We start from the raw sequence: 25,570 nt of genomic DNA on the forward strand, positions 1-25,570 counted from the left end.
TAGGCCAATCAGAAAGCGAGCCCTCCCTGCCTGGGCGGGAGAGAAGAGAGGCTTCCTGGGGAGGGGAATGGTTCGAGTATCAGCCTGGGAGCCAATCAGAGGCCCACGCTAGAAAGGGGCGGAACCTGAGCCGAGCCGCTTGCGCCTCCACCGCCGCTGTCACCGCCGCTGTCACCGCCGTTTGTCTCTCTACCCGGCTGAGGAGATGACCGTGGGGAGGTCTGCAGGAGCCTCCGGCGGCGCTCAGTGGAACCATCAGGTGAGGGGAGAAAAAGAAGGAGAGGGATCAGGTCTGCACCCCGGAAAGGAAACCCTGAGGGAGCTGTTTGAAACGTTGCCTTGGAGACAGACGACCGGGGAGTGTCACCGGGGCGTGGGATTCTAGCCCGCACTGTTTGCAGACGTGAAGGCGGGCTCTTAACTCTTGAACCGCTTGCGCCTTGCGTCAGGGTCTTCATAGAATCGTAGCGGTGACCCTCAGTTTTCGCTTATCGTTTCAACCACCTCCAGGATTGTTGTCTCCATTTTGTATTATAGAGGAGAAAACAGGCACAGAAAGATTAAGAAATTTGCCCCCAAATTCAGAAGTGAAGTGAAGTGACAGTAGCTCAGTCGTGTCCGACTCTTTACGACTCTATGGACTTTACAGTCCATGGAATTCTCCAGGCCAGAATACTGAAGTGGGTAGCCTTTCCCTTCTCCAGGGGACCTTCCGAACCCAGGGATTAAAGTCAGGTCTCCCGCATTGCAGGCGGATTCTTTACCAGCTGAGCCACAAGGGAAGCCCCAGAATACTGGAGTGGGTAGCCTATCCCTTCTTCAGGAGATCTTCACGACCCAGGAATTGAACCGGGGTCTCCTGCATTGCAGGCGGATTCTTTACCAACTTTCAGGGAAACCCTCCAAATTCAGAGACAGAAAGTAAATTGGTGGTCTCCGGGCTTGAGGAGTGGGGATGGGTTAGGGAAAATAGGAAGTGACTACTAAATGCAATGAGGTGTTTTGAGAGTTGATTAAAAATTGACTGTGGTGATGGTTGCACAACTGAATATACTGAAACCCACTGAGTTGTACACTGAGTTGTATGAATTGTATGATATGTATGAATTATATCAATAAAGTCATTTTTTAGAAAAGAATTTTCCTAAAGTTACACGCTTTTCAGTAGCAAAATGAGGGCTAGGGCACACATACCTTTGACTCAAAATCCAGTGTTCTTTTTCAGTATGAGAGCCAGATCTTTGAGCACCCAGTTCAGCCCTTACCAGGTGTCCACTTGGAGACCAGAAACAGCCCTTCCCCCAACTGCAGCCAGTCAACCTGTGCTCTCATCATGGCCCCAGCCTGCCTCTCTAAGGATTTCTCTGCTACTGTCCTCTAACCACATTGACCCTCTTTCTACCTCTCCAAGAATCATTTGTTCCGGCCTCAGGTCCCTGCCTCAAGGCCTTTGCACTTGTTCTTTTTTTTTTTGAACCCCAAACCCTCTTTCCCCACATCTTGGCAAGTCTGACATTTTTCTCACTGATCAGGTGTCAACCTGAAAGTCCTCCACAGTGAGGACTTTGAAAGTGAAAATCATCCCAGGACTGAGAAAGTACAACTCAGACTGTAATAGACCCAGATGAGGCCAGCAGCAAGATCAGCAGAAATCAGTATTTCTCACAGGGCCACGTTGTAAAACAACTAATACCCCATACTTCTAAATGATTATGCTTACTTTCCAACTGCTTACCCAGCCCTACTTTGTTCTTGCCACCTTTTGAATAAAAATGGCTCATTCATCCACTTACTAAACTGCCCTCTTCATGACAGCATCCATCCAGAGTTGATCCCTGCTTCCCCTAATTCTCCTCAGAATCATTCAGGACAAACCAACCCTAGAAAAAGCCCTCAATGCCCACCCCAACCAAGTTTCCTAATTTCCCGAAGTGTGTGCTAAGCCGCTTCAGTCGTGTCCAACTCTTTACGACACTATGGACTATAGGTCACCAGGCTGCTCTGTACATGGCATTCTCCAGGCAAGAATACTGGAGTGGGTTGCCATGCCCTCCTCCAGGGGATCTTCCCCACCCAGGGATCAAACCCATGTCTCTTACGTCTCCAGCACTGGCAGGCTGATTCTTTCTCACTAGTGCCAGCTGGGAAGCCCCTTTAGAAGGTATTCTGTAAAAAGTTAATAAACCTAGTGCTGATTACAGGTACATTCCTAGTGGTCTTTATCTGATGGACTTTTATCAACAGAGAAGCTTCACATAGCCATTCCATCAGTCTATCACAGTTTTGTGGCTTTTATTGAATGATTACCATCTTACATTGTCTTTCTCCCTTCACTAGGATGTAAGCTTCACAAGAGTACGGACCTTGTCTTGTTCTCAACCCAATGCCCAACGCACATTCAGTTCAACCGCTCAGTTGTGTCCGACTCTTTGCGACCCCATGGACTGCAGTATTCCAGGCTTCCCTGTCCATCACCAACTCCCAGAGTGTACTCAAACTCATGTGTATCATGTCGGTGATGCCATCCAACCATCTCATCCTCTGTCGTCCCCTTCTCCTACCGCCTTCAATCTTTCCCAGCATTGTACATTAGACACCAGTAAATATTTTCTGAATGAAAGGAGTGTTTAAACTCAGTTAGATTTCCCACTTTCTAGGACTCTTTCAGCTAAACCACACTGTCTCTCCTGTTAATTACTCATTCCTAGTAAGAGGATGGGAATTAGCTAGCATATGAGAAAAGCAGAGGTGTAGACAGGGGAAGCCCAAAAAGGGAGATTGGCAACTAGTAGGTAAAACCCCCAAAGGGCAGGTCCCAGAGTGTGGCCAAGGTCACAGGTAGGATTCCTGGAGAGCAGGGTTGCATGGTGAAGGGAGGTACTCCACAAATGCTCACCACACTGCATGAACCAACTCAGCTCTGATTCCCTTTCCTGCCCTCCAACCAATCACAGCCTATATCCTGAGACATGAAATTTCTTTAAAGTAACTAACACATTTTCCTTGGTCCCCTACCCCAGTCCCTAATATATAGATTTATTTAACATGAAGTTAATAGTTATGTGTTGAAATCATAGTTTGACCCACAGTCTGTTCTATTTTGTTTTAGATATTTTCCCCCAAATCCTCCTCAGACACAGATGCAGACAAGGAGCTGAACGGGGATGGGCTGGTTTTGCCCAGGGCTGGCAAACTCAGTGAGTTCCTCAGTCCAGAGGAGGAGACAGACTCTACTTCTGACTCAACTGGGAGTTTTTTTGAGACTCTGCAGGCACTGAGGCAGAAAGACAGGTGGTGCCTGTTGGAATCCCTTTATCCATCTGACCCAGACAGTAATGAGAGCCTCTCTGAAGAGGATGAGGACCTGGAGCATTTCTTCCGAGACGAAGACAGGGGGAAGCCACAGGTGCAGTACCCCCCATCTGCGAGGTAAGGCAGCGCACAGCTCTGGCCAAGCCGCGTTGTGACTCTAGGCCTCATCTTCCTCCTCAGTAAAACAAAGACCTCCTTTTGCAAGTGCCGCTTACCCATGCTCCAGCTCAGCATCAGCCAAACGTGTCTGATTCCTACCCAGCAGTCCTTAATCACGCTGGGTAACCCTTAGTCAACTGAAACTTTGGGATTGATTAAAGAGATGCCTTTCCCAAATATGCTACCTCCCTGAGAATGGCACCAAGATCCATTTACCTTGCCAAGCCCTGCTCTATGCCATTATACTTTCTCTCTTGTAGTATTTCTTTTCTCCTCCCAATAATCCGGCAAGCAGATATCATTTTTGCCATTCTGCAGTTGAGGAAATGAGGTTCCAGGAGAACCTTGTTGGAGGCCACATAGCTGGTAATTGTTTGAAGCAAGTTTTGAACCTGGGCCTGACTCTAAAGCCCTCCTCCTCATCATTGCCCTCTTCTCTCTACCAAATGAAAAGATTAGAGTGCAAAGTGGAAAACTCTTAGATCAATTCTAAGAAGAGACTTCCTTCCTAGGGCTGCCAGGTTGGCCTGTGGGAAGGAGAGAGGCTGAGTTGAGAAAAGCGCAGGCAGTTTTTGTAGGCAGATGACTAGAAGCAATCAATCATCTGCCTACAATGCAGGAGACCCGGGTTCGATTCCTGGGTCAGGAAGATCCCCTGGTGAAGGAAATGGCAACCCACTCCAGTATTCTTGCCTGGAGAATCCCATGGACAGAGGAGCCTGGCGGGCTACAGTCCGTGGGGTCACAAGAGTCAGACATGACTTAGCGACTAAAACCACCAGCCACCAAACCAGAGGCCTATGGGGCTGTGATGTGAGGCTGATAAACTAGGTGTGACCTGATGGAAGTGGGGGGAAAGGCAGAGGATCTTGGAGGAGCTGGGCGTCCTGGCCGTCCCATCCTCCACGCATACAGCTGCTCTGTCCCCCAGGTGTGGCTCCGTGAGGCGCTGCAGCTCCTGGGTTACCCTGCCCTCCCGTACTCCCAAGGCTCAGCCGCAGCCACCGTCCAGCTCCAGGCCTCCCTCCCAGCAAAGAAGCATCAGCTCCTGGGTGTCGTCCATCACCGTCCCTCAGCCGTTCCGCATGACGCTGCGCGAGGCCAGGAAGAAGGCGCAGTGGCTGGCCTCCCCGGCCTCCTTTGAGCCCGAGAGGCGGCAGGCCGAGAAGCAGGGCCGGGAGGAGGCCGAGTGCCACCGGCAGTTCCGGGCCCAGCCCGTGCCTGCCCACGTCTACCTGCCCCTCTACCAGGAGGTCATGGAGCGCAATGAGGCGCGCAGGCAGGCAGGGATCCAGAAGAGGAAGGAGCTGCTCCTCTCTTCCTTGAAGCCCTTCAGCTTCCTGGAGAAGGAGGAGCGGAGAAAGCAAGCTGCTTTGCAGAGGGACCTGGCCGCCGCCGCCGCCGCTACAGCCAAAGTCCCCAAGCAGAAGGCCACCAGGAGGATCCCCAAGTCCATTCTGGAGCCAGCCCTCGGGGACAAACTCCAGGGTAAAGACATCCTTAACCTCCCGGCCCCCTCCCACCCGGAGGTGCTGAGTGGGTGCTGTGGAGGAGTGAGTTGGGCTCAGGGGTCAGCCTGGCCATGGAGATGGGCTGTTCGGGGGTGGCCCCATCAGAGACCTTGCTCAGTGCAGGCCCAGGCCATAGGTAGGGTTGGGTCGGCCGGTACAATAGGGGCACCTGGTTGGCAGAGGGGTAGGAGGCCCCAGGTTCATTCTGATGACCTCGTCTGTCTCAGTAAGTGGATGCCAAAACCTCTGTTGGCAGCACAGGCACCGGAGCAGAGAGCCACTGAGATGTCTGGGGACCAGCCTAGGCCAGTACCACTGCTAGCCAGCTGCCCCCAAGGAAAGGCCCCCTCCCACCTCCTGTGAGGTACTTATTTCAAGAAGCAAAGCTTCTTGACTCTGGCTTTATTCGCTCCTTCAGTAACACATGCCACACCCCAGGTGTGAAGAAACAGATGTGGAGTTTGTGGACAAGGGAGGGAGGCAGACAAATCATTACAAATGTGACGAGTCACTTGAAGGGGATAAAGGGGGAAGCCTGGGGGAGCCTGTGGAACATGTAACAGAGGGACCTGACTTAGAGTGTGGTGAGGCGTGGGAACAGTGAGGGAAGGTCCCCAGAGAAAAGTGAGCGTGGGGACTGACCCTGAAGGAGGAGCCGTGGGGGGGAATTAGAAGAAAAGCAATGAAGAGTGTATCAGGAAGAAATAGTAGCACTGAAGGTAGAAAGCTGAGCGCATTCAAGGCATGGAAAGGTAGAGGGGAAAGAGAAAGAAGAGGGGTGGGACAGACAGGCACAGGCTAGGCCTGGGGCCTTGCAGGCCACGGGAGGGAGTTTGGCCTTCATCTCAAGGGCAGCAGGGAGATACTGAAGGGGTTGGGTTTTGTTTTGTTTTTCAGACTTTATTTATTTATTTGGCTGTGCAGGGTCTTCGTTGCGGCATGTGGGATCTAGTTCCGCGACCTAGATCTGTTATCTGGATTGAACCTGGGCCTCCTGCATTGGGAGCGTGGAGGCTTAGTCATTGGGGTAGTCTCCACTGAAGAGTTTTAGGGTGGCTCGTGGTCAGATACACAGTTCAGAAATCTCACTCTGCTCTGGGGATAATAAAGGGGGATGGGCGAGCCCAGTGGGATTGTGATCTACAGAAGCCTATATCAGTGACTCGAGAAATTATGAAGCAGAGAGGACGAAAAGAGGCTGGCCCAGAGAGAGGTTAAGGAGGAGGAGACGGCAGAACCTATGACTGACTGAAATGAGACAGGAGGCAGCAAGAGTGATGTGGGCTTGGGGAGTTGAGTGGACAGTGGGGCCTCTGCCCAAGAAGGGAGACCTGGGAGAGGAGCTGGGGTCTGGCCCATCCCTCCTGCTTCATCTCTGAAGAAGGCGCTGTAGAAAGTGCTAAGTGTAAATGGTAGCTGCTTCTGCAGCCTGACTGGCACATAGCAGTAGTGTCCTAGTCAACATTCATTAGGGCACTCTCTAGAAAAAAAGAGAAAAAAAAGGAAGTTGTAGTGTTTGCCATTTTCATGGAATAAATACTCCTATCATGGCCAATTTTAAGCTTTCCACATGGTGCCAACTGGCTTGCAAAATTCCTGGAAAGTTAATCACGGGTTCCAGCCTTGTTACACTCCATCATTGCAAGTATTTAAGAGGGAAAGCTCTCCAAACCTTTTGGTATGAAGCTTGGTCCCTTCTCACCCACTGCCACCCTGACTTCTCTTCCACAGAAGCTGAGCTCCTTAGGAAAATTCGCATCCACATGAGAGCCCTAGACATGCTCCAGAAGGCCTCCTCCCCCATCGCCCCCTCCAGCAGCCAGGCTGACCCACAGCCTCGAACAGCCACCCGCACCCGGGAGGAAAAGCTTGGGTTTCTGCACACTGACTTTGGATTCCAGCCTCGGGTGAATCCTGCTGTCCCTGATTACGAGGAGCTTTACAAGGCCTTCCAGAAGCGAGCTGCCAAGAGAAGAGACACCCGGGAGGCAACGCGCAACAAGCCCTTTCTGCTGAGAACCGCCAGCCTGTGTCACATGCGGAGGCCCTGTGATGTCGCCGCCTCCGAAGGTAGAAAGGTGAGAGCTCAGGCGGGAAGGCCAGGGCTGAGGCCCAAACACAGGAGGGCCCAAGTCTCAAAGGAAGGCGCTTCTCTCAACAGTTTTCTGTCTTAAAAAAATAAAAAGACACTGGCTCATCTGTAAGCAGATTCACAGATCCTAAATATTTATGACCACAAGAATACTTCCCTTCCTTTCTTCTGGGTAGAGGGACTTTGCAGAAAGAAGTCCAAGCAAGTCTGGAAGCCAGGGAGTTGGGATCCATTAGCCACGTCCCAGTACCAATTCCAAAGAACTCTTCTCTAATTAAAAACTTTGGGATTGATATCCAAGTCTTGGCCCTTAGATCTCATTACCCTTGTTTTAATCCCAAGAAAGAAATGAAGACTCTGACTAGTACTTCACCACAGTTGAATCCCAGTGAAGACAAGAAACTAATTGCACATGCTGTCCCACCAACATCAGCCTTTGTTTCTTCTAGGAATCTCCACAGCCACCCGCCACACGCCTGTCGAGGAGTCGTTCTCTGAATGGCCTTGCTTCCCTCTCTGCCAACACCCTCCCCGTACATATCACAGACGCCACCAGGAAGCGGGAATCTGCGGTCCGGTGAGTGGTCAGGCTACACGAGACTCTTGGTGCTCGGATCTTGGCCCAAATGCTGGAACGCACCCATCTGCTGAGCCTCCTCTCCTGTTATCAGAGAGACGGAGAAAGGGGTGAAAGGGGAGCCTCTGATCAGGACAGGAATTCATGTGACCCTCACACACTAAGTGCTGCAGAATGCCAAGCCATCACTCAGCCAGTATCCTTGGGGGAGTGACTTTGTGCTGGGCACAGTGTTAAAGTTGGAGATACCTTATGGAACCTATAGTTTAATATCTAGTCTGAAATACAGAAAAGCAAAGAAGCAACTATTATATCTTGTGAGTAGTATAATGATGGGGGAATATGGGGAACTGTAGGGGCACTGGGCAGCCTGGGTCTCTTGTAATAGATGTCTAAGGTGAAACCTGAAGAATGAGGAGTCAACCAGACAAAGGCTGGAAAGAAAGAAGTTTCCAAACAGATGGAGATTCATTGGTGAAAGAGGAAGCTATAGGAACAGGAATTCAGAGAAGCCTGAACCTATGTGTGTGACCCTGCCATTAAGATGAGGTATCCATGGCAGAGATTTGAGATTTTCTGATTCATCTTGGGGAACTATTTTAAGTCAGTTGGGAAACAGGAGCCCCCTCATTTTTAACTCTTTAACTGACCTGACAGTCCTGGCGGTGGTCTCATCCAGCCAGTGCCCCCAGCAGGAGTTCCTCCAGCAGGCCTCTGAGCTGAAGACAGCAGGCGTGGTCACAGTGTAACAGGTGGCTTAGCCCTGGGAGGACGGGCATCTCAGTGCCCTCCTGTGGGGCTCACAGGAGTGCACAGAATCTCCTTGGCTGCTGAAGACCCACAACAGGGATTTTAGAAATATATTTAGAATCTAAAGGATATTCCCTTCTTCCTCAAATTTCAAAGCTGCTAAATCAAGGCTCAGTGCATCAGTATTCTGAGGTCTCACTATGATAGGTCTCATGAACCAGAGGGTGGTCCACCTGCAGAGGATGTCCATGTCTGCGTTCTGGCAATAGGGAGTTTGACGTTTTAGCAGATTAAACTTCCCCACTCTCCTTCCTAGTATATCCATTTGAATATAAACATCCAACTGCAAGAGTCTTGACTTTTTTGGTAGAATTCTCAATAGTACCTTGTAGAATATTTACACAAACTGAATGCTGCAAGTTAACCCCAAATTGTCTGTGCATTGAAGGAGACCCATTTCCAGGTCTCTGTGGAAATGCAAATATGTATTCCCAAAGGACCATGAATTCAGGCACCTTCCAATCTACCATTTACAGCACAGTTGTCAAGGGCAGAGGCTTGGGAGTCAGACATCCTGGTTCTAATTTTGGCTTTCACTTACATGTTGGGTAGCTTTGAGCAAGTAGCTTACCCTCGAGGCCCAGTCTTGTTGCCTATAAACAGGGAGACTTACTGTCCTTACCTCAGATGGCGGCTGTTAGGATTACAAAAGCTAATGGCTATAAAGTACTTATTGGTGCTTGTTTGTACTTGGGTCAGTGTAGGTAGCTCAGCAAATGGTGGTTATTAGTATTACTGTTTCCAGATAGCAGGAAGCCTGAGTGTAAGAGTATTTTATCTCATGTCTTCCAGTTCAATTGATGAACTTCTTCTAGGGTAGAAACTCACTGTCCATGGTGCTGGAAAAGCTTCATCTGCCAGTGCATTTAAACACAGAATCTTATTCTTTCTGAAATCCCACTGTGGTAAATTAGTCACCTGTTCATAGAAAAAACCAACTGACTTTCCAGAGAGGTTACTAAGATTGCTTTAAATTATACCCAGGTTGGTCATCTGTATTTCTTCTTTGCCTCTTCCCTTTAGATGTTCACTTGAGAAAAAGGACAAAGCAGATGAAAGTACTCAGTGGTTGGAGATGCATAAAAAGAAGTGTCAGGCGATATCTAAATCTGTCACCTTGCGTGCAAAAGCCATGGATCCCCATAAAAGCCTGGAGGAGGTGTTCAAAGCAAAGCTGAAAGAGAATCGGTCAGTGTCCTCCATGTGTCAAAGGGATAACTATCTTGGGAGCCATTTGCCTTGAAAATGGGGTTATTACAGTAGGCTCCTGTAATCATAGTCAAGAATTTTGCCAGGTAGTTAGGAATTTCCAATGTCTATGGGAGTTACTCCATTTAACTGGAATTAAAGGTACTCCAGATTGGAAAAACCTGGAATTCACTCTAAAAGTCTTTATTAATTTCAGGAACAATGACCGTAAAAGAGCAAAAGAGTATAAGAAAGAACTGGAGGAAATGAAGAAAAGAATACAAAGGCGGCCGTATCTCTTCGAACAGGTTACCAAGGTAAATCTAAAGTATCATTTATTTTCTTGTCTTGGATGAGATGGCTCTTAGACATTATGAAACAGTTTAATATCTGGGTATTAAACACTTCCCTTAGGCTCAGAAAGATTCTAAATTTGGCTCATTTTATTATTACTACCTTTCCCAAAGTAAGTAGTGCATTGGTGAACACTGGACTGATTTCATCCAAGACTGGATTCCAAAGGCATTTATAAAGGGATATTTCTCTTCCTGGGGTTTTCACTATAGTTTACAGTTTGAATCAGAATGGAGGTTAGATCCTAGACATACAATTGACAGTCTGGCGCTGTTGGGAGTATCTCTAACTTGCTAACATCACCTCTCCTCCTGTAGTGCTGGTGCCCCGGGCATCCCCAGCCTCTAGAGCTGTGGCACATTTATAGGTCCTCAGGGGTTGGGATGCTTGCAAGTAACCCCACAAGGCCTCTTCCAGGTTATGTGGCTTTCTGACTGCAAGATTCTCTTTAATATGTTCTCTAGACTTTCAGGGAAGTTGGACTCAGTTGAGATTTCCCTAAGGAAGCTCTGGAGTTAACTTGAACAGCCTTAGAAAGGCCACCATCCCAGACAGCTTTGAGATGCATCAGACCCTGTAGATCTCTCTCCTCTCCAGAGTTTCAAACAAAAGTTGGCATTCTGTAGTGACCTGGATCCAAATGCTGGGCATTATCAGTGCATTACTGAGGCATTTCCTGGGTCCAGTCCTCCCTAGCTCCCTGCGTATTACACATACACACACTGGATTGTCTTGGATTTACTTAGCAACTTAGATTTCTAAGTAAAAATTTCTCATAATGAATTTTGCTCTTTATGTTAGCTTTTTCCTAGGAAGCTCACTCTCAGATCTCAAAAGATCTTTCACCACTCTGGGGAAAAACATCACTTAAACAAATATGCAAAAAATAACCCTTTTCTGGTCTACATACAGACCATCCATCCTGTTAAGAATGTTACTAGTGCACCTTATTTTCAGTCTGTTATACGTAAGTGTTCCTGATGATGGTTTGGTTGCTTTTGAATCTTAAATGTTTTTAGTCCATCTTTTTCATTGTTGTCTCACTTGGTCTTCCAAAAATCTGAATCCTTGGCTGGCAAAGGTGTGGTTCCCAAAACAGCAACTGGCATCTCCTGAGAGTATTAGAAACACAGAATTGCAGGCCCCATCTGAGAACTACCAAATGAGTATCTACATTGTAATCCGATCTTCAGGTAGTTCCTATGTACTTTGAAGCTTGAAAACGAGACTCTAAGTAATTTTCATACAAATCTGTGTACAGCATTAACGGTGGGGTGGTGGGATGGGAAAGAAGTATTAAAGCATACAGATTAAACAGGCAGTTTAGAATTAATCTGGTAATTCAGCTATAGCAGATTCATTTCTATTCCACAGGACCTTGCCAAAAAGGAAGCAGAACAGCGGTATCGAGACACCCTGAAGCAGGCTGGGCTGGATGAAGACTTTGTGAGGAACAAGGGTCAGGGCAGCCGGGCTCTACAGTGGAAGGAGCAGTGGGAAGTCGGTGATTGTCCCAGGTGATTGGGGTCATCCTGCAGCTCTCGAGCTGCATCTCTAGCAGTGCTGCTGGGAGGAAGCTTTAGAACACTCATTCATATTCTGAGGTCACAATCCTATACTAACAAGTATACTAAACCAGGAATCTCCAAGTAACACATTTAAATTTGGTGCGTAGTGCAGTTGTGAATAAAATATAACCATTGTATATTAGGTCTAGATTCCTTCAATATGAAACAGATCATTTTTCCAATTTCAGTCCAATGCCTTCACTTCTGAAGAAAAATCATGTATACTTTTACTTCCTATTAAATGTTAAATTACACTCTGACAAATGAAGACAGAAACCTTTATAGAGCCCAATAAAAGCTGTAAAATCTTGATCAAAGCCTTTCTTTTCCCTTTAGCATGGTCACCATGGCTTGTTCAAATCCAGAATTTTTAAAAAGTAACTCATTAGCACCAACTCCTCCATTGATATCATCTGAGTCAAAGGGAAAAAAGTACAGTATTTCCATTTCTCTCAAACTTTGTTTTGTTAAGTCCTAGCAGCCCTTTCCCTAATTCCTATCTCAGTTTTCCCCCTAGAAATTTGCCTTTATTATCACAGAGAATAATGATAATGTTGAAACCAAACTTATGCCTTACATGATGGTTCCTTTAAAACTTAAAATTGTATAATGCTTTAATTTATTCTGCAGCACTCATGAAACTACAAAACGTGGCAGCAGGAATCCACAGCAGGATTTAGAAGAATCTCTGGAACAGCTTTCAAGTCCCAAGAAAGAACTGGAGGAGCTGTCTTACAAATTACCAGATAATTTCAGAACACTTGCTTAATAAGGATACTTACAATACTGCTTTTGAATAATATCAAGCAGCAAACTTGGGCAAAACTTGGATTTTGAGTCATGGTTACTTCTGGAGAATGGGGGAAAGAAAAGTAGATAACAGAGAATGATCCAAGTTAAATCAAAGTGAAAAGTTCAAGATGGAGAGATCAGAGCTGATTAATGGTTCTTGTGCCTCACACTTAAGCATTTGTACAGAAAAAAGGTGTAAGCCTTCCTGGTCAGGAAACAAATGGGTCATATGGGCTAGCTGTAAGACAGCAGGAGATAGAAGAGAGACTTGAAAATATTGTCCTGCTGAACTATCAGCCTAGAATTGCCAGATAAACCACATTTTCAACAGAAACCAGAAATCTGCATGTTGGCAACTAATTTAAAAATTACTGGGAATCCCCTGGTGGTCCAGTGGTTAGGACTCTGCTTTCACTGCCAAGGTGTGGGTTCATTCCCTAGTCAGGGAATTAAGATCCCACAAGCTGCATGGCCCAGGCCCGCCCCCCCCCCCAAAAAAAAATTATTTGGAAATAATGTGGGGCAAAACAATTCACATTCGTGTATCAGATTTAGCCCATGGGGGATGACACCTTGGCAACCCAAAATACAGGGTTTCCAGTCTGAACACTATCGACATTTTGGGCCAGATGACACCTTTGGGTGAGGGAGCTATATGCTGTAGAATGTTCAGCAGCACCCATGGCCTGGCCTGGACTCACTAGATGCCGAGAGCACCCCTCTCCCCAGTTGTGACAACCAAAAATGTCTCCAGATATTGCAAAAAGTCCCCTGGGTGGCAAAATGTCCTTGGTTGAAGATCACTGTTCTAATATAAAAATAAGTGTAAGTTCTAGTATAAAATTGGCATTTTAAAAGTAGAAGTATGAACTCAGGGTAATTATGCATGTCATTAACAAACTAAGAACGATCACTGTAATTACTTTAAACAGCAGTTAATTCTTTGCTGTATCTGCTCAGAATGTGCCACTGTGTGCATGTATGTACTGTGTCAGCAAGAGGTTCAGTTTAATAAATTTGAAACTTCTTCTGACAGCCATGACGTCCTACTAGTAGGTCATCTTTGGACGCTTTTCTTCTCAGCAATAATAATTAGATATTCTCTCTCAGTAACTGTAAAGATAGGATGATAGCAAGAGTGCCTGCTCTAACAGGAGAACGTTGATCATGCTTTTTAAACTACCTTTCTGGAAAGATTCAAGAATATCTGTTATTACTGCCATTTTTCCAGACTCAAACACAGTCCTTTTGGTGATAACAAGAGTGATACTCTAATAACTACCATCTGGGTTTGTTAGTTGGAGATGAAGATGCTCGTGTGAGGTGCCCTAAGACTTCTGAGCTCAGTTTTACCTGCATGGACTCCTAAGCGTAAATCAGTGCCCCATCTTAAAGGGAAAGGCTGCATTATTTTCTTAATCTACTCTCTAAGAAAACAAATTTGTTTAAAACAAGGAGCCAAAAAACTGACCAGCTGTTTTATTTAAAGGAAAAACAATTGAAGCTCTGAATCATATGATTTTTAACTTAAAAAAAAAAACCAAAAACCTCTTAACATGCTACTGTATGTTCCATAAACAAAGAAAGCAAAGTGGCCAAGTAGAGGTGATTAGGACAAAAGAGTACCTCAGCTTGGGCCAAGCAGGGATTCAAGTAATTTATTTTTTTGCAGCCCAGTGGCGGAGAGTCTCTTACTCAGGTTGCTAAAGGGAGAATGTCACAACAGGACTGACATCACACCCTTCTCCAAAGCAACAAGGCATCTTGAAAGCTGAACTTCTTGGTGAAGTTTTATGGTTGGTGGCAGGATTTAGTTCACCCAAGTGAAAAGACAGCTCAGTCTGGGATGAAAACTCTTCAAAGGAAAACCTCCCCTCGACAGTCTTACTGAGAAACCGCAGCCAACACATAATCAAACTCACTTTTGGGAGAAGTCCATCCCAAAACTGTGCAGTGGGAAGAGAGGTAGGTCCAGTTACCCAGCCCATATTCACTGCTTTCTTCCTTGTCTGGATCAGATGGTAACCGAAGAGAAGCTCTCCTACATTCATCTTCTAGGCCAGGAAAGATGAACAGAGGCAAAGTGGGGTCCTTTTTTGTTTTGGTTCTGGCAAATTGTGAGCCATAAGCATCCTGTTCCTACTGAATGCACTCTGGGATCAGACAAAGCTGCTTTTCCGGGAGTCAGCACCCATGGCTCATGTCCGTCTTTCAGTTAAATCTCCTTGGTTTAGTAACTGTAAGAGATTAAAAACAAATCTGGAATAGTTACCAGTGAATAATAGGAAAAAACTCATACTAAGTGAAAGGTTTACAACTGGGGTGGGGAACACACTACAAGGGTGAGTCACGGACAGCTAGTTCCAAAGCAAGAGCCATGCACAGACTGATGGATCTCATTTATATACTGACCTTGGGACAGCACTTGGACCACTTGATGCTGTCATTTCCACTATGGCAGTAAGATATCCTGATAATAATAATAATATTCTATAAGCCAAATTTTTATTTGTGTAATCACACTCACTAGTCAGGCAAATCAGAACTGGTAGAACCAAAAATCTCGATCAGTTAACCAAGGTACTGTTAAACCAAAGTTAGTTAACCAAAGGCTACAGGTTCAAGTAGAAGTAAAAGGAATGGGGTCCTGCATGAAAACTACAACCCAGTCATGAAAAATCAGAGATTTCCTGGCCTTAAAATACCTTTCCTGTGATGAGGAAGACAAGCCTGAGAGTCTCCAATGGGGTGGACATTCCACTCTACACCCAGGGTTCCTACTGTAAAGTGGTTTTGTATAATAATTGATGAAACTGGGTTCTATTTTATTATGAAAACAAAACGAGAAGGGAATAATACAGTGAAAACAGGATAAACATTGAGCTTGTTATAAAATCTAATCAAATAAATTTTGAGCTGGAGATATATTTGGTGATCTTAATTTAGATGAAGGTAATTTACATAGTAGGCTTTAATGGTATGGAAGTTAAAGAAATTTAAAGAAAAGCATAAAACTTAGAGAAAGAAACTACAGATCTGATTTGATGCTGTATGGTACAGATTAAGAATGGTATGTATTTCATCTAGACCGAGAGCCACATGTTTGCACTCAAACTTAGCGACGGCACTTTTGAGAAATGTTAAAGAACTGGTGATTTCTGTTTTCCTCCTCCTTTTAATTGGGAAATATTCTAAGATAAAGTCAAAGCTAGCTGGAAATCATTTATACTGGTTCTTAAGTTCAAGAATGTAAACTCAGTGGGGCTACAGAAACCCATTTGGGAAGACCTTCAGTCCACAAGAGGTCAAAAGCCCTTGGGTCTCTGCTGGGCCTGCACAGCGAACCCTCTAATTCTCAGAAGACCTGGCCACCCTGAAGGAAAATCAAAACTGTCCAATCTGAACCATCTGAGTGAGAGTTCACTTGTAGTTCTTCATATATTTTCCATGATAATTTCTGATACTTGGCTTGGTTGTTCTCTGATATTCTTGATAAGTTATCTTTATTTTTAGAGCATATTTACAGGAGTCCAATTAGAAGTCCATCAATAGATTCTTATAGGTCTGATCTACAATGCATGGTGATCTTTAAGAAACAATTTGGAATGGCTATGTGTTGTTTTAAGGTTTGCTACTGCCTTCTCCTGCTCTGGCATCTGAGAATAATCCCTAAGGAATCAATAATCCTCATTCACTGGTAGAATGGTCAGTTAGTAGCTAGACCCTGGATGAGGAAAAAGATGAAGCCTGGAGCCTTTGGAGGCTGATAGCTTGAAAAAAAAATGAAAGGTACTGGAGAATGTGACAAGCCTACCTTGAGAAGGAAAAGGAGGGGATGAACAATGGAAATACCTTGATGACAGGAAAATGACAGTGGTAGAGGAAAGTAAAATAAGTGAGGCTCAGACAGAAGTTTTATTTGTACACACAAGGATCCATGAGGAACACGTGACCGTGTAGGAAGTTCAGCTGCATCTAGGAGCAGCACGTTCCTCTGGTGGTGTCCACAATTAAGCGTCTGAGGCTCCCATCATAGGCCCTTGTGTTCTCCTGGGGTCAAGGGAAGTTTTCTTTTCTTTTTTTTAGGCAGTTTGTGTTATTGTGTCTGCCTGAGGCTGTCACTGAGCATCACCCAGACAAGGACACTTTGAAGCCAATTCCATGTTCAAGAGAACAAATGTATTATTACTGGACTTTATGCATACACAAAACTGACCATGTCATACCCCATTTAAAAACATGTCGTGTCTCCCCAGTGCCCCTAGGATAAAATCATGTCCTGTAAGACCCTCCAAGAGAGGAACCAGCTTGTCTTTCCTGCTTTCATTTTTCCATTCCACACCTTTCTCTCCATTCCAAGTCCATTGCACTCAACCCGTTGTGGTTCCATAGCTGGGCATGCTCCCTCTCACCTTCTGCCTTTGTATATACTGCTACCTTTACATCTGTTAAATTTCTTCCAAATCCCTCCCACGTCTCCATCAAGATGATTGCAATTCATCCCTCAGGTCTCAACTGAAGCTCTAAAATTTATTCCATGACTTCCCCCAAGACTAGCACGACTACCCTGAATAAAATCTGCTGGTTATTGACCTGTTGCCCTTCCCATTCTAAACTCTCCACACAGCACAACTGCAGGGCCATCATTTATATAGCTATGGAGTTATAAAAGGTAAAGGTCCTAACTCTGACTATAAGCTCTTTGAGGCAGGGATTGTATTTACTACTGTATAACCAGTACCCAGCAGGGTGCCTTGCGCTAAGTATGAGAGGATATCAAAAATTGTTGTTAATTTTATTGGGTATGATAAAAACATAATTACGAAAAACTATCTGTTAGAGGTATATACTGAAATATTTACAGATACATATATTAGTATCTGTTGAATGAATTAAGTCTTCATACATTTGGCATTTATTTGGGGTAATATGGAGTGCTTCAATTAAAAAAGGTATTTAGTAGTATGGGAGAGAAAAGCTCCAAAGTTTCAAACATTAAAAAGAAGAAAACACTGAGTGTTGTGGATTGGTGTGTCAGGTAATTTGTGCTAAGTACAAAGAGAAGGAAATGATTTTCCTGAATTGGTCAACCCAATAGTTAAAGTATTTCTTTTACAGAAGAATCACAGTTAATAAAAGCAGAAGGAAAAAAGACAATCAGGATATCACTGTTCAAGCCCTAATGAAAAAACAGATCTAGGCCATGATAAGTAATGGCTGCCAAAGCTTTGACATAACCCACTGGTCAATCTTGAGATCTGTAAGAGAACAACTGAATATTGTATCTCTCCTGATGAAACCTAGTAGGAAGTAGGAGAACCACCAACAAAATATTCTTGCCAAGGGAAAAACAAACAGGAACCTAATCAAGCCCCCAAAATGTAACTACCAGTTTCCAGGATATCTGTGGATAGAGAAGTGTATCAAGCAACAAAGGGAGTCAATCAGCTAAAATAAAAATGTGGGGAATTATACAGGACAAATAATCCAATTCGTTAAATAGATAGCTATACTGAAAAAAAGAGGGGTGGACTATTAGAAATAAAAAAAGAATTATTAACCAAACGCAATATATAGGCTTTGTTTGAATCCTAATTCAAACCAACCAACCATAAAAAGATATTTCTGAGAAAAAATTTAAAAGGCTAAATATAAGATATCAATAAATTATTGTTGATTTTATTGGGTATGATATAGATATAATTATGAAAAACTTTATGTTAGAGGTATATACTGAAATATTTACAGATGAAATATCTGTGACTGATTTAAAATACTCCAGTATAAATAAAAACATCAACAGCAAACAGTAGGAGGGGAGTGATAAGAACAGCAGACAGTTAATTGTTGAAGATGGGTAGATACCGACCTGGGTTCATTATACTAATCTCTTCCTCAGTATATATACTCTTTGAAAACTTCCATAATAAAAAATTTTAGACAGATATATGAAGCAGGGAAAAAAATAAAGGAAGGCTCCACGTGAGACATGTTTCAAAGTAATCACCAGAAGAAGGAGACTTAGGAAAGAACCAATGATGACAAATAACAAAAGCTTTCAATATAACATAAGCAAGAATGAAACAACGGGTCACAATGATAAATACAAGGAAGGGTTCTGGCAAAAACAGCATGCTCAGAGCCTTGTGAACTTGGGTGTCCTCAGAAATATTACAGAAAAATTGAGACTACTCAAATAGGAGGCAGGGTCATTTCAACACTGTAATGGTGGACTGTGGTCTAAAGGTTATAACGAAAAGTAAAAGATACTCTAATGCCAAAGCCATGATATACAGGCTTTGGGAAAAGCATGTGCATATAAAATAAGCTCATGATGAAGTCATCTACCTCCACAACACAAGGCCAGTAGAAGGACAATCCAAAGATTCTAGAAGCCCAACTGGTTTTCATTGTTTTCTGGATCAGAACCAAGCAAATAGAGTAAGGGGTTCTTAGAATCAACCTGAAAGCCCTCTTTGATTTAGGTAATAGTTCTTACTCAACAAACAAGTGGACACATTCCCATATGCTCAGTTGGTTCAGCCTGGTTATCTCCCGGACAAACAACCCTGGCAAAATGAATGATAAATTAGGGCATGTGTATCAAGGAAACTAAAGTTGAAAGCCCCAGATGTGAAGGACCAATTTCTCAATTCAGGAGACCCTAACACTCAGGTTAGCTTAAAGGAAGATATTCTAGTCCAAGTCACCAGGAAAGGGAAACAAGAATGTTTTTCAGATCCTCTGAAGTAGATTCCCAATCATTCCCCATCTTACTCTCCACAGAAACAAAGTAAGGGCAAGAGACAGATTTACCTCCTGTGGATTTACAGCAGTTAAGACAGAAACCTCGTATGACTGCCGCCCCGACTGCATGGTCACCAGGTGATGTGTCACATCAGGCACTGAAGACAGGGGGCGCGGGGATCCTTCAGCAAGCACCTCTGAAACAGCAGGAAAAGGTTTCAGTGCAAAGTGAATCCAAAGATTTCCCTACCTTCATTAGCAAGTCTCTCATTAAGAACTCTCAAAACTGTTCCCCGAAAAACTGATTCCCACATTCCTGTTTCTTCCAAATTAATTCCTGCCTGATAATCATTATCAGTGAATTTGGAAAGTACTACAAAAGGGGGATGGGAAGAAAAGGTAAAGAATCTTGATGTAACAGCTGACCATTTCTCAATACGCAAATTTTGAGTAATATGGCTTCAGCACTATTAGCTGAATTAAACTGCATATGAATCAGGGACTCAGAGCCAACCAGCAAAGCAGTCACCAGTAATGGAAACAGCACAGTAAGTGCTGATCAAGTGCTTAAACCTGGCTCCAAGGTTCCTACTCATTGTCTCTTCCTCTTTTGAGACCTTCCTTAAGGCTGGCTAAGGAGCCCCATGCCATTTTTATGCCTCATGCTTCAGTTATCCACTAGTATAATTTATGAAACAGAAGAGGCTTATTGTGGAAGCGCACACTCTGCCTTGTGTGCTCCATATGTAAGTTACACAAATATGGTCTTTATACCCAAAACTGACTGAGGTATGAGTAAGGAAAACACAGGATCTGACTTATTAAATGTTTATCAGCAGAATCACCATGAAGATCTTCTGGAAACAGCTTACACATAAACCACTTAGCTCTCAAATAAATTAAGAGGGCTTTTCTAGTTTACATTGCTCTTCCAGGATACCACATAACTTAATGTTTGCTTAAAACACTACCTTCTACTCACTCAGTGTTGTTTCCCAAATGTAAGTTTTGACTTCTCAACTAGTTTAAGGTCCCTGTCTTCTACTTTTATCTTTCCCATGGTGCCAGGTACACAAGTAGGCACTGAATAAATGCATGCTGACCTCACCTGTTAAGTTTTTCAGAGAAGAGGGCCTGGCCTGTGTAACTTGGGTGAACTTTCTATACCAGAGAGGAGCAACTGTTTCCTACACAGCCCTTTCTTTTCTCCAGAAGGTATGGCTTTTGAAGGTATGGAGAAATTGCTTTAATTCTCCTCTGTAAAACCTGGTTATGTTCTGTTTAAATGTTTTAAAAGTTAAGTTCTTCCATAACTGCAATAGGAAAGATAGAAATAATTGGGCTAGGATGCTAGGATTATGGATAATTTTCTTCTTAAAACTTTTTATTCTTTTGTTACATTATCTTTTCAATGAAAAAAATTTTTCTTAAAGATTCACTTATCCACTTCAGAGACAACACAAATGGTAATCATGCCATTTCTACTCACAAGAAATGAAATTAATTAAAACCTCCGTTTCGGAGAAAACCCCATTCCTTAGTCCCTAGTTGCAGCCAGTTTCCCCAAACAAAGGCGAGTTGAAAGTCTTACCATCATCAACTCCTAGGATAGAATTGGTATTTGGTAGGTTCAAGGACTCTCCACCAAGGCTGGGCTGAGAATTCATAGACACCAGGTTTTTACTGGTTACTGAAGCCTCTTCAAGCAAACTACTGCCCATTAGTGGCTCAGCTGCACAGAGAATAGGATGTGAGAGACATACAGCACTCAAGGCTGTGCCTGGTCCCCATTGTCCTTCAGGGGAAGCTGGCCTTTTCTTTCAGAACTAAAAGTTAACCTGTATCTTGGATGTCACCTCCTATTTCACTTACTTTTGGGAAGCAAAAATAAACCTAGAAGGGAAGAAATGAGCCTCATGGATAAACACCCTTGCTAGTGATCAGCATCTAGATAATTAACATACGATATAGGATGGGTGCATCCCTAAAAAGGAGTATTCAGAATAAAATGATTAAGGAAAGACATAGAAAGGAATAACAATAAAATGTATTATCAAATTTAAGTTAGGGTAAAAAAAGGGGAGTCATGACTGATAAGTAAAAAATGCTTAAACTACTGTCATACAGAAATCTTCACCACAGTGACACACAAGTGCTGGTTCGTGCATCAGCACCAGTTACCACCGAATTCGCTAGAGGAACTTTAAAACTATAGACTCTGGGGTTTTACTCCCAAGGAATCTCATTTATCAGGTTGTTTGGTGTTGCTGGATGGGAGGGGCAGACAAGCAATATAAAATATATGTTTTAAAAACCTGCAAACAATTTTACTGTACAGCTAAATTTGGAAACCTCTAGTCCACCAAATGAAACCAGTCTCTCTACCCAAAACAGAAGCAGAAAATTTCCATATTAGACAGGCCAGTTATTTGCCTCTTTGAACCCCCAAAATATAGCCCTCCCTCTACCTTCTTCTCCTTACCAGCTGGTTCCTGCTCTTGACTCCCAGCTGCTCCCATCTGCAAGTGATGCTTTCTCATATGCACATTCCTGCTCCCACTCTGAGAGAAGGTCTTTCCACAGACTTGACATTGATGTGGCTTCTCTCCTGAAACACAGACCAAAGAGACAGGGTGCATTTCTGACAGTAAGAGAATGGACTCAAGCCCTAGATGGAGAAGCCCAAAGGATGTCAAACTAAACACGAAGAGGCTGCTCCTTCTCGCATTCCCCAGGCTCTCAACTGCAGTCCCCAGGGGAAGGCTGGAAGCCACCAGGTGGGCTTAGTATACTCACTGCTCCCAGCCTCGGAGGCTCTCCAGACCCACTGGACTGCTGCTTCCACAAAACAACCTCTCTGGTATAAGGCCATGGGAGACACAGAAGATTTCCTACTCCTTTCAGATACAGTCTTCCATGAACTTCAAGGACATGCACTATCCTCAAGGATTCCAACCCTAGATTCATAATACACCTCTATCTCAATTCCTGCCACAACTCTCAGTCTTCAACATTCACACTGGTGGTTCTTGTACACAGTGATCTGAACCATCCCGTATGTCCTCAAGTCTGAAACCCTAAATCTCCATTTTACCTACCTGACAACCACACCTAGGGCAGCGTCAAAGACTCTTGGCCTACATCTAAGTAGTAGATAGCAAAAACTAAGTGAAATGACCAGAAAATTTCCAGAAGAGACAAAATCTATAGAGGCAGAAAGCTGGTCAATGATTGCCTGGATGTGGGGTGGGAGGAGGAACTGACAGCAAAGGGCACAAAGGAACTTTTGGTGTAATACAAGTGTTCTATAACTGGATTGTGAGGATGACCGTATAATCCTATATACTGTCTAAAAAATCACTGATGTGTATATTTACAATAGGTGAATATTAAGGTATTATAGGTCTAAAAGCTGTTAAAAAGTAAGTATAATGGGGACTTCCCCGGTGGTCCAGTGGCTAAGATTTCGAGCTCCCAATGCAGGGGGTCTGGTTCAGTCCCTGGTCAGGGAACTAGATTCCACATGCCGCAACTAAGAGTTCACATACAACAACTAAAGATCCCACATACTGCAGTGAAGATCAACGACTGCATGCTAAGATGCGGTGCAGCCAAATTAATTAATTTTTAAAAATAACTATAACAGACTGAAATATAGTGAACATATAGAAACACGTGAATTCAAAATAATACTAGCAAAAGAGAGAGAAAAAGCAGTGAAAGTAACACTACTAGAAATAATCAGAGCACCAACTTCTTATTCTGAAACTCAGTTAAAAGAATTACATATGTATCCTTTCATGTGCAAATTACCAAATAATCCTAGTCAATAGAGATCTATTATACAGAATAATTCCAGCTAACAAATGTGAATAACAAAATTAGAAAAATTAACATTTTATAACCCCAATGAAGTAACGAATTTAGGCATATTCAAAAGATGAAATCATTACGTCAAAAGGTTGCAAGGGAACGTTACAATGAGGGGATTAAGGTGTTAACCACCTGAACCAACTGATCAACTGTGACAACCAAGCTCTGTGTGCCTCCTGAGGTGATGCAAAATGAAACCCATACAACCACACATAACATACCCTTGCCAAAACCTTTGAACCTTTTAGGAGATATAGGGGAACAAGTTAAATGACACAAAATGAGGTAAACCAACACATCCAGAACGTGAGATGAACCATAGGACCTGACTGACTCTGTTGTGCTCTAAGTCTAGAACATGAAAATCAGAAAGTATAGACAGATCTATATTCAGGACTTTTTAGTCAAATGCAATAACTGGACCTTTTTTGGGTCCTGATTTAAACAAATCCACTTTAAAAGATGTCTTTGAGACAACTGGAAAAAAATTAAACATGGACTGAGTCTGAGATAAAACCAAGGTGTTATTGTTAATTTTGATAGATTATGGTAACGGCATTATTGTTACATAAAAAAGTGTTTTTCTCTATTTTTATGTAAGTTTGACAAAATTTTACATAACAAAGAATAAAATGAAAACACTCTGTAAGCCAAACAAAACACACCTGGAAGTCCACATCTAACCCACTATTAGTTTGCTACCTCTACTTAGAATTTGTCATATTAAAACCCTGCTCTACCTCTAGGATCTCAGCTCTGAAATTCACATCCCTGACTGATTATACCTCTCCAACTCCCTTGCTCCCATTAAACTGCTTTGTTGTCTTTATGACAAATAACTTATAGTTCCTTCTCTCCATTCCTCTCATTCTGGCTTCCCTCTGCTTTCCATGGCTAGCCATTTGAACAAGTTCCTGATTCCATTCCAGAATCTCACTCTACTTCGAGTTCACTTCTGCCTTGGCAAGTCTCTGAATAACTCCATGTACCATATCTGATGTAATGAAGAAGTACCCAGCATACTGCCAAGTAAATTTATTGATTTCCTCAGAGAAAGGTCTCAATCAGAAAGCAGTTCAATAGCTCAGCTGAAAATAATAATTAGGTTCTTTTCCCCTTGATTATATGACCCTTTGAATGTAAGCATCAGGGGCCTTGATTTCTGATTCTGTCAAGAAAGGGAGGAAAGCAAGGCATCTGTTTCTCTTTAGATTTCTTTATACTACTCCTCTAACCTTTTACCCGGAGAAGGCAATGGCACCCCACTCCAGTACTCTTGCCCGGCATATCCCATGGATGGAGGAGCCTGCTAGGCTGCAGTCCATGGGGTCATGAAGAGTCGGACACGACTGAGCGACTTCACTTTCACTTTTCACTTTCATGCACTGGAGAAGGAAATGGCAACCCACTCCAGTATTCTTGCCTGGAGAATCCAGGGACGGGGGAGCATGGTGGGCTGCCGTCTATGGGGTCGCACAGAGTCGGACACGACTGAAGCGACTTAGCAGCAGCAGCAGGAGCAACCTTTTACCCTTTTGGCTCTCCATCTTCCCTGAAATCTATGAATGGTACCTGAGTGAACCACCAAATGTTTTCGAAGACTAGAATACTCAGCAAAGGAACGGCCACATCCTTGGGCTTCACAAAGGAAAGGCTTCTCTCCTAGAGACAGAAAATGAGATAAAGACTCAGTCTTTTGATGAAATGACTTTTATTCTCTTTTCCCACCAATCTTTTCCTGTTTTCAATCACTTACTCTGATTTATTGAATTCATGCTATATATTTCAACTGGACTATCCAGCAGGTATCACCTCTCAGTGATCTTCTGGTACACAGCTCCACCCTGCCACCCTCCTTTTCTTTAGAGTGGCTGCCTCTGAACATAATACCTCCTTCTCCCTCCTCATGGACTGAGCCCCAGCTGCACTGAACCACCTTCTTACGTGATCCTATCCCTTCTGAGAAAAATCAAGAAAACAGTGTATATGCTCTCAGAATTTTTACCTTACATCAATTCTTTAAGATTCGGTTTTAAGATTAAGAATACGTATTTTTAAAGCTTATAAAATAGGTATTACACAATCCCATCTTATAAAAACAATTGTCTAGTCAGAGATATACAGAAAAACCTGTTACAATATGTTAACAGTAGTTATATCACAATAGTGGTATTACGGTTTATTTTCTCCTTTGTGCTTTTCTGTAATTCTCATTTTCTACATTATTGTTATTTTTAAAATGAAAGATGCATGGTGAAAACTGAAGCCTGACAGTATTATTGACTTTCTGGCTCTGATACTGCACTATGGTTACACGGCACTTTGGGCAGAAGCTGGGTGAAGCACAAATAGAATCCTTTGTACTTTTTTTGTGACTCTTCATGAATCTATAAATATTTCAAAATAAAAAATGAAAAAAATCAGAGATGCAGTCTATATTTCCCAACGGTCACAACCTAGTGAGAAATAAACATATTCATAAATAACTTTAATATAAATTTCTTTATAAAAAACTGCTTATGTGTATTTATAATGGGAAGAAATTCCTACTGTGGTTAAATTTTTTTAAAAAGCTGAATTTAAGTTG

The 25,570-nt window shown here is 43.4% G+C and overlaps 2 protein-coding genes and 1 long non-coding RNA gene across 19 annotated transcripts in view; 1 reads left to right on the plus strand and 2 right to left on the minus strand.

Annotated features, from left to right (window-relative positions):
• The first annotated feature begins 6 nt into the window (after nt 1–6).
• Nucleotides 7–13,398, plus strand: FAM161B (FAM161 centrosomal protein B). Of its 3 annotated transcripts, XM_086319693.1 has the most exons (9): nt 7–259; nt 3,110–3,429; nt 4,403–4,959; nt 6,714–7,060; nt 7,524–7,651; nt 9,485–9,649; nt 9,867–9,966; nt 11,378–11,520; nt 12,202–13,398. In XM_086319693.1, exons 1-9 carry the CDS (start codon nt 206–208, stop codon nt 12,338–12,340), a joined length of 1,953 nt encoding a protein of 650 aa, XP_086175819.1. In that variant the 5' UTR covers nt 7–205; the 3' UTR covers nt 12,341–13,398. The 3 variants fall into 3 exon arrangements, with proteins under 3 accessions (XP_086175819.1, XP_086175820.1, XP_086175822.1); XM_086319694.1 differs by lacking the exon at nt 4,403–4,959 and having other exon boundaries at nt 117–259; XM_086319696.1 differs by lacking the exons at nt 7–259; nt 3,110–3,429; nt 4,403–4,959 and adding an exon at nt 5,142–5,734.
• LOC147364026 (uncharacterized) lies at nt 7,184–11,565 on the minus strand. The gene is made up of 2 exons (XR_015134015.1): nt 8,302–11,565; nt 7,184–7,735 (listed from the first exon to the last, which is right to left on the minus strand). It is a non-coding gene; the product is annotated as an uncharacterized LOC147364026 (long non-coding RNA).
• Nucleotides 13,399–13,827: 429 nt separating the features above from the next.
• Nucleotides 13,828–25,570, minus strand: part of ZNF410 (zinc finger protein 410) — a 42,143-nt gene continuing 30,400 nt past the window's right edge. For 4 of the 15 annotated variants that reach the window (XR_015134003.1, XR_015134005.1, XM_086319700.1 and 1 more), the window contains 5 exons: nt 24,556–24,645; nt 21,593–21,718; nt 20,702–20,842; nt 19,180–19,307; nt 13,828–14,600 (listed from right to left, as the gene is read on the minus strand). Coding sequence is in view for 8 of the 15 variants with exons in the window: in XM_086319700.1 (XP_086175826.1) it covers nt 14,562–14,600; nt 19,180–19,307; nt 20,702–20,842; nt 21,593–21,718; nt 24,556–24,645 (524 nt within the window). In the remaining 7 variants the exon portion in view is untranslated. Of the gene's footprint in view, nt 14,601–14,775; nt 14,834–19,179; nt 19,308–20,218; nt 20,424–20,701; nt 20,843–21,592; nt 21,719–24,555; nt 24,646–25,570 lie in introns of all 15 variants that reach the window. The other 11 variants (XR_015134006.1, XR_015134007.1, XM_086319705.1 and 8 more) reach the window with 4 other exon arrangements.

This window comes from Bos grunniens, chromosome 10, assembly GCF_055505025.1.
Source record: "Bos grunniens cultivar Pamir isolate PY7600 chromosome 10, Bosgru_T2T1.0, whole genome shotgun sequence".
NCBI classification, from domain to species: domain Eukaryota; kingdom Metazoa; phylum Chordata; class Mammalia; order Artiodactyla; family Bovidae; genus Bos; species Bos grunniens.

Bases quoted from the DNA above. Each gene is read 5' to 3' on its own strand.
- FAM161B (XM_086319693.1), top strand. From the start codon at position 206: ATGACCGTGGGGAGGTCTGCAGGAGCCTCCGGCGGCGCTCAGTGGAAC. The intron at 3,430-4,402 runs GTAAGGCAGCGC...TCTGTCCCCCAG, and splicing joins CAGTACCCCCCATCTGCGAG to GTGTGGCTCCGTGAGGCGCT. The intron at 9,967-11,377 runs GTAAATCTAAAG...TCTATTCCACAG, and splicing joins TCTTCGAACAGGTTACCAAG to GACCTTGCCAAAAAGGAAGC.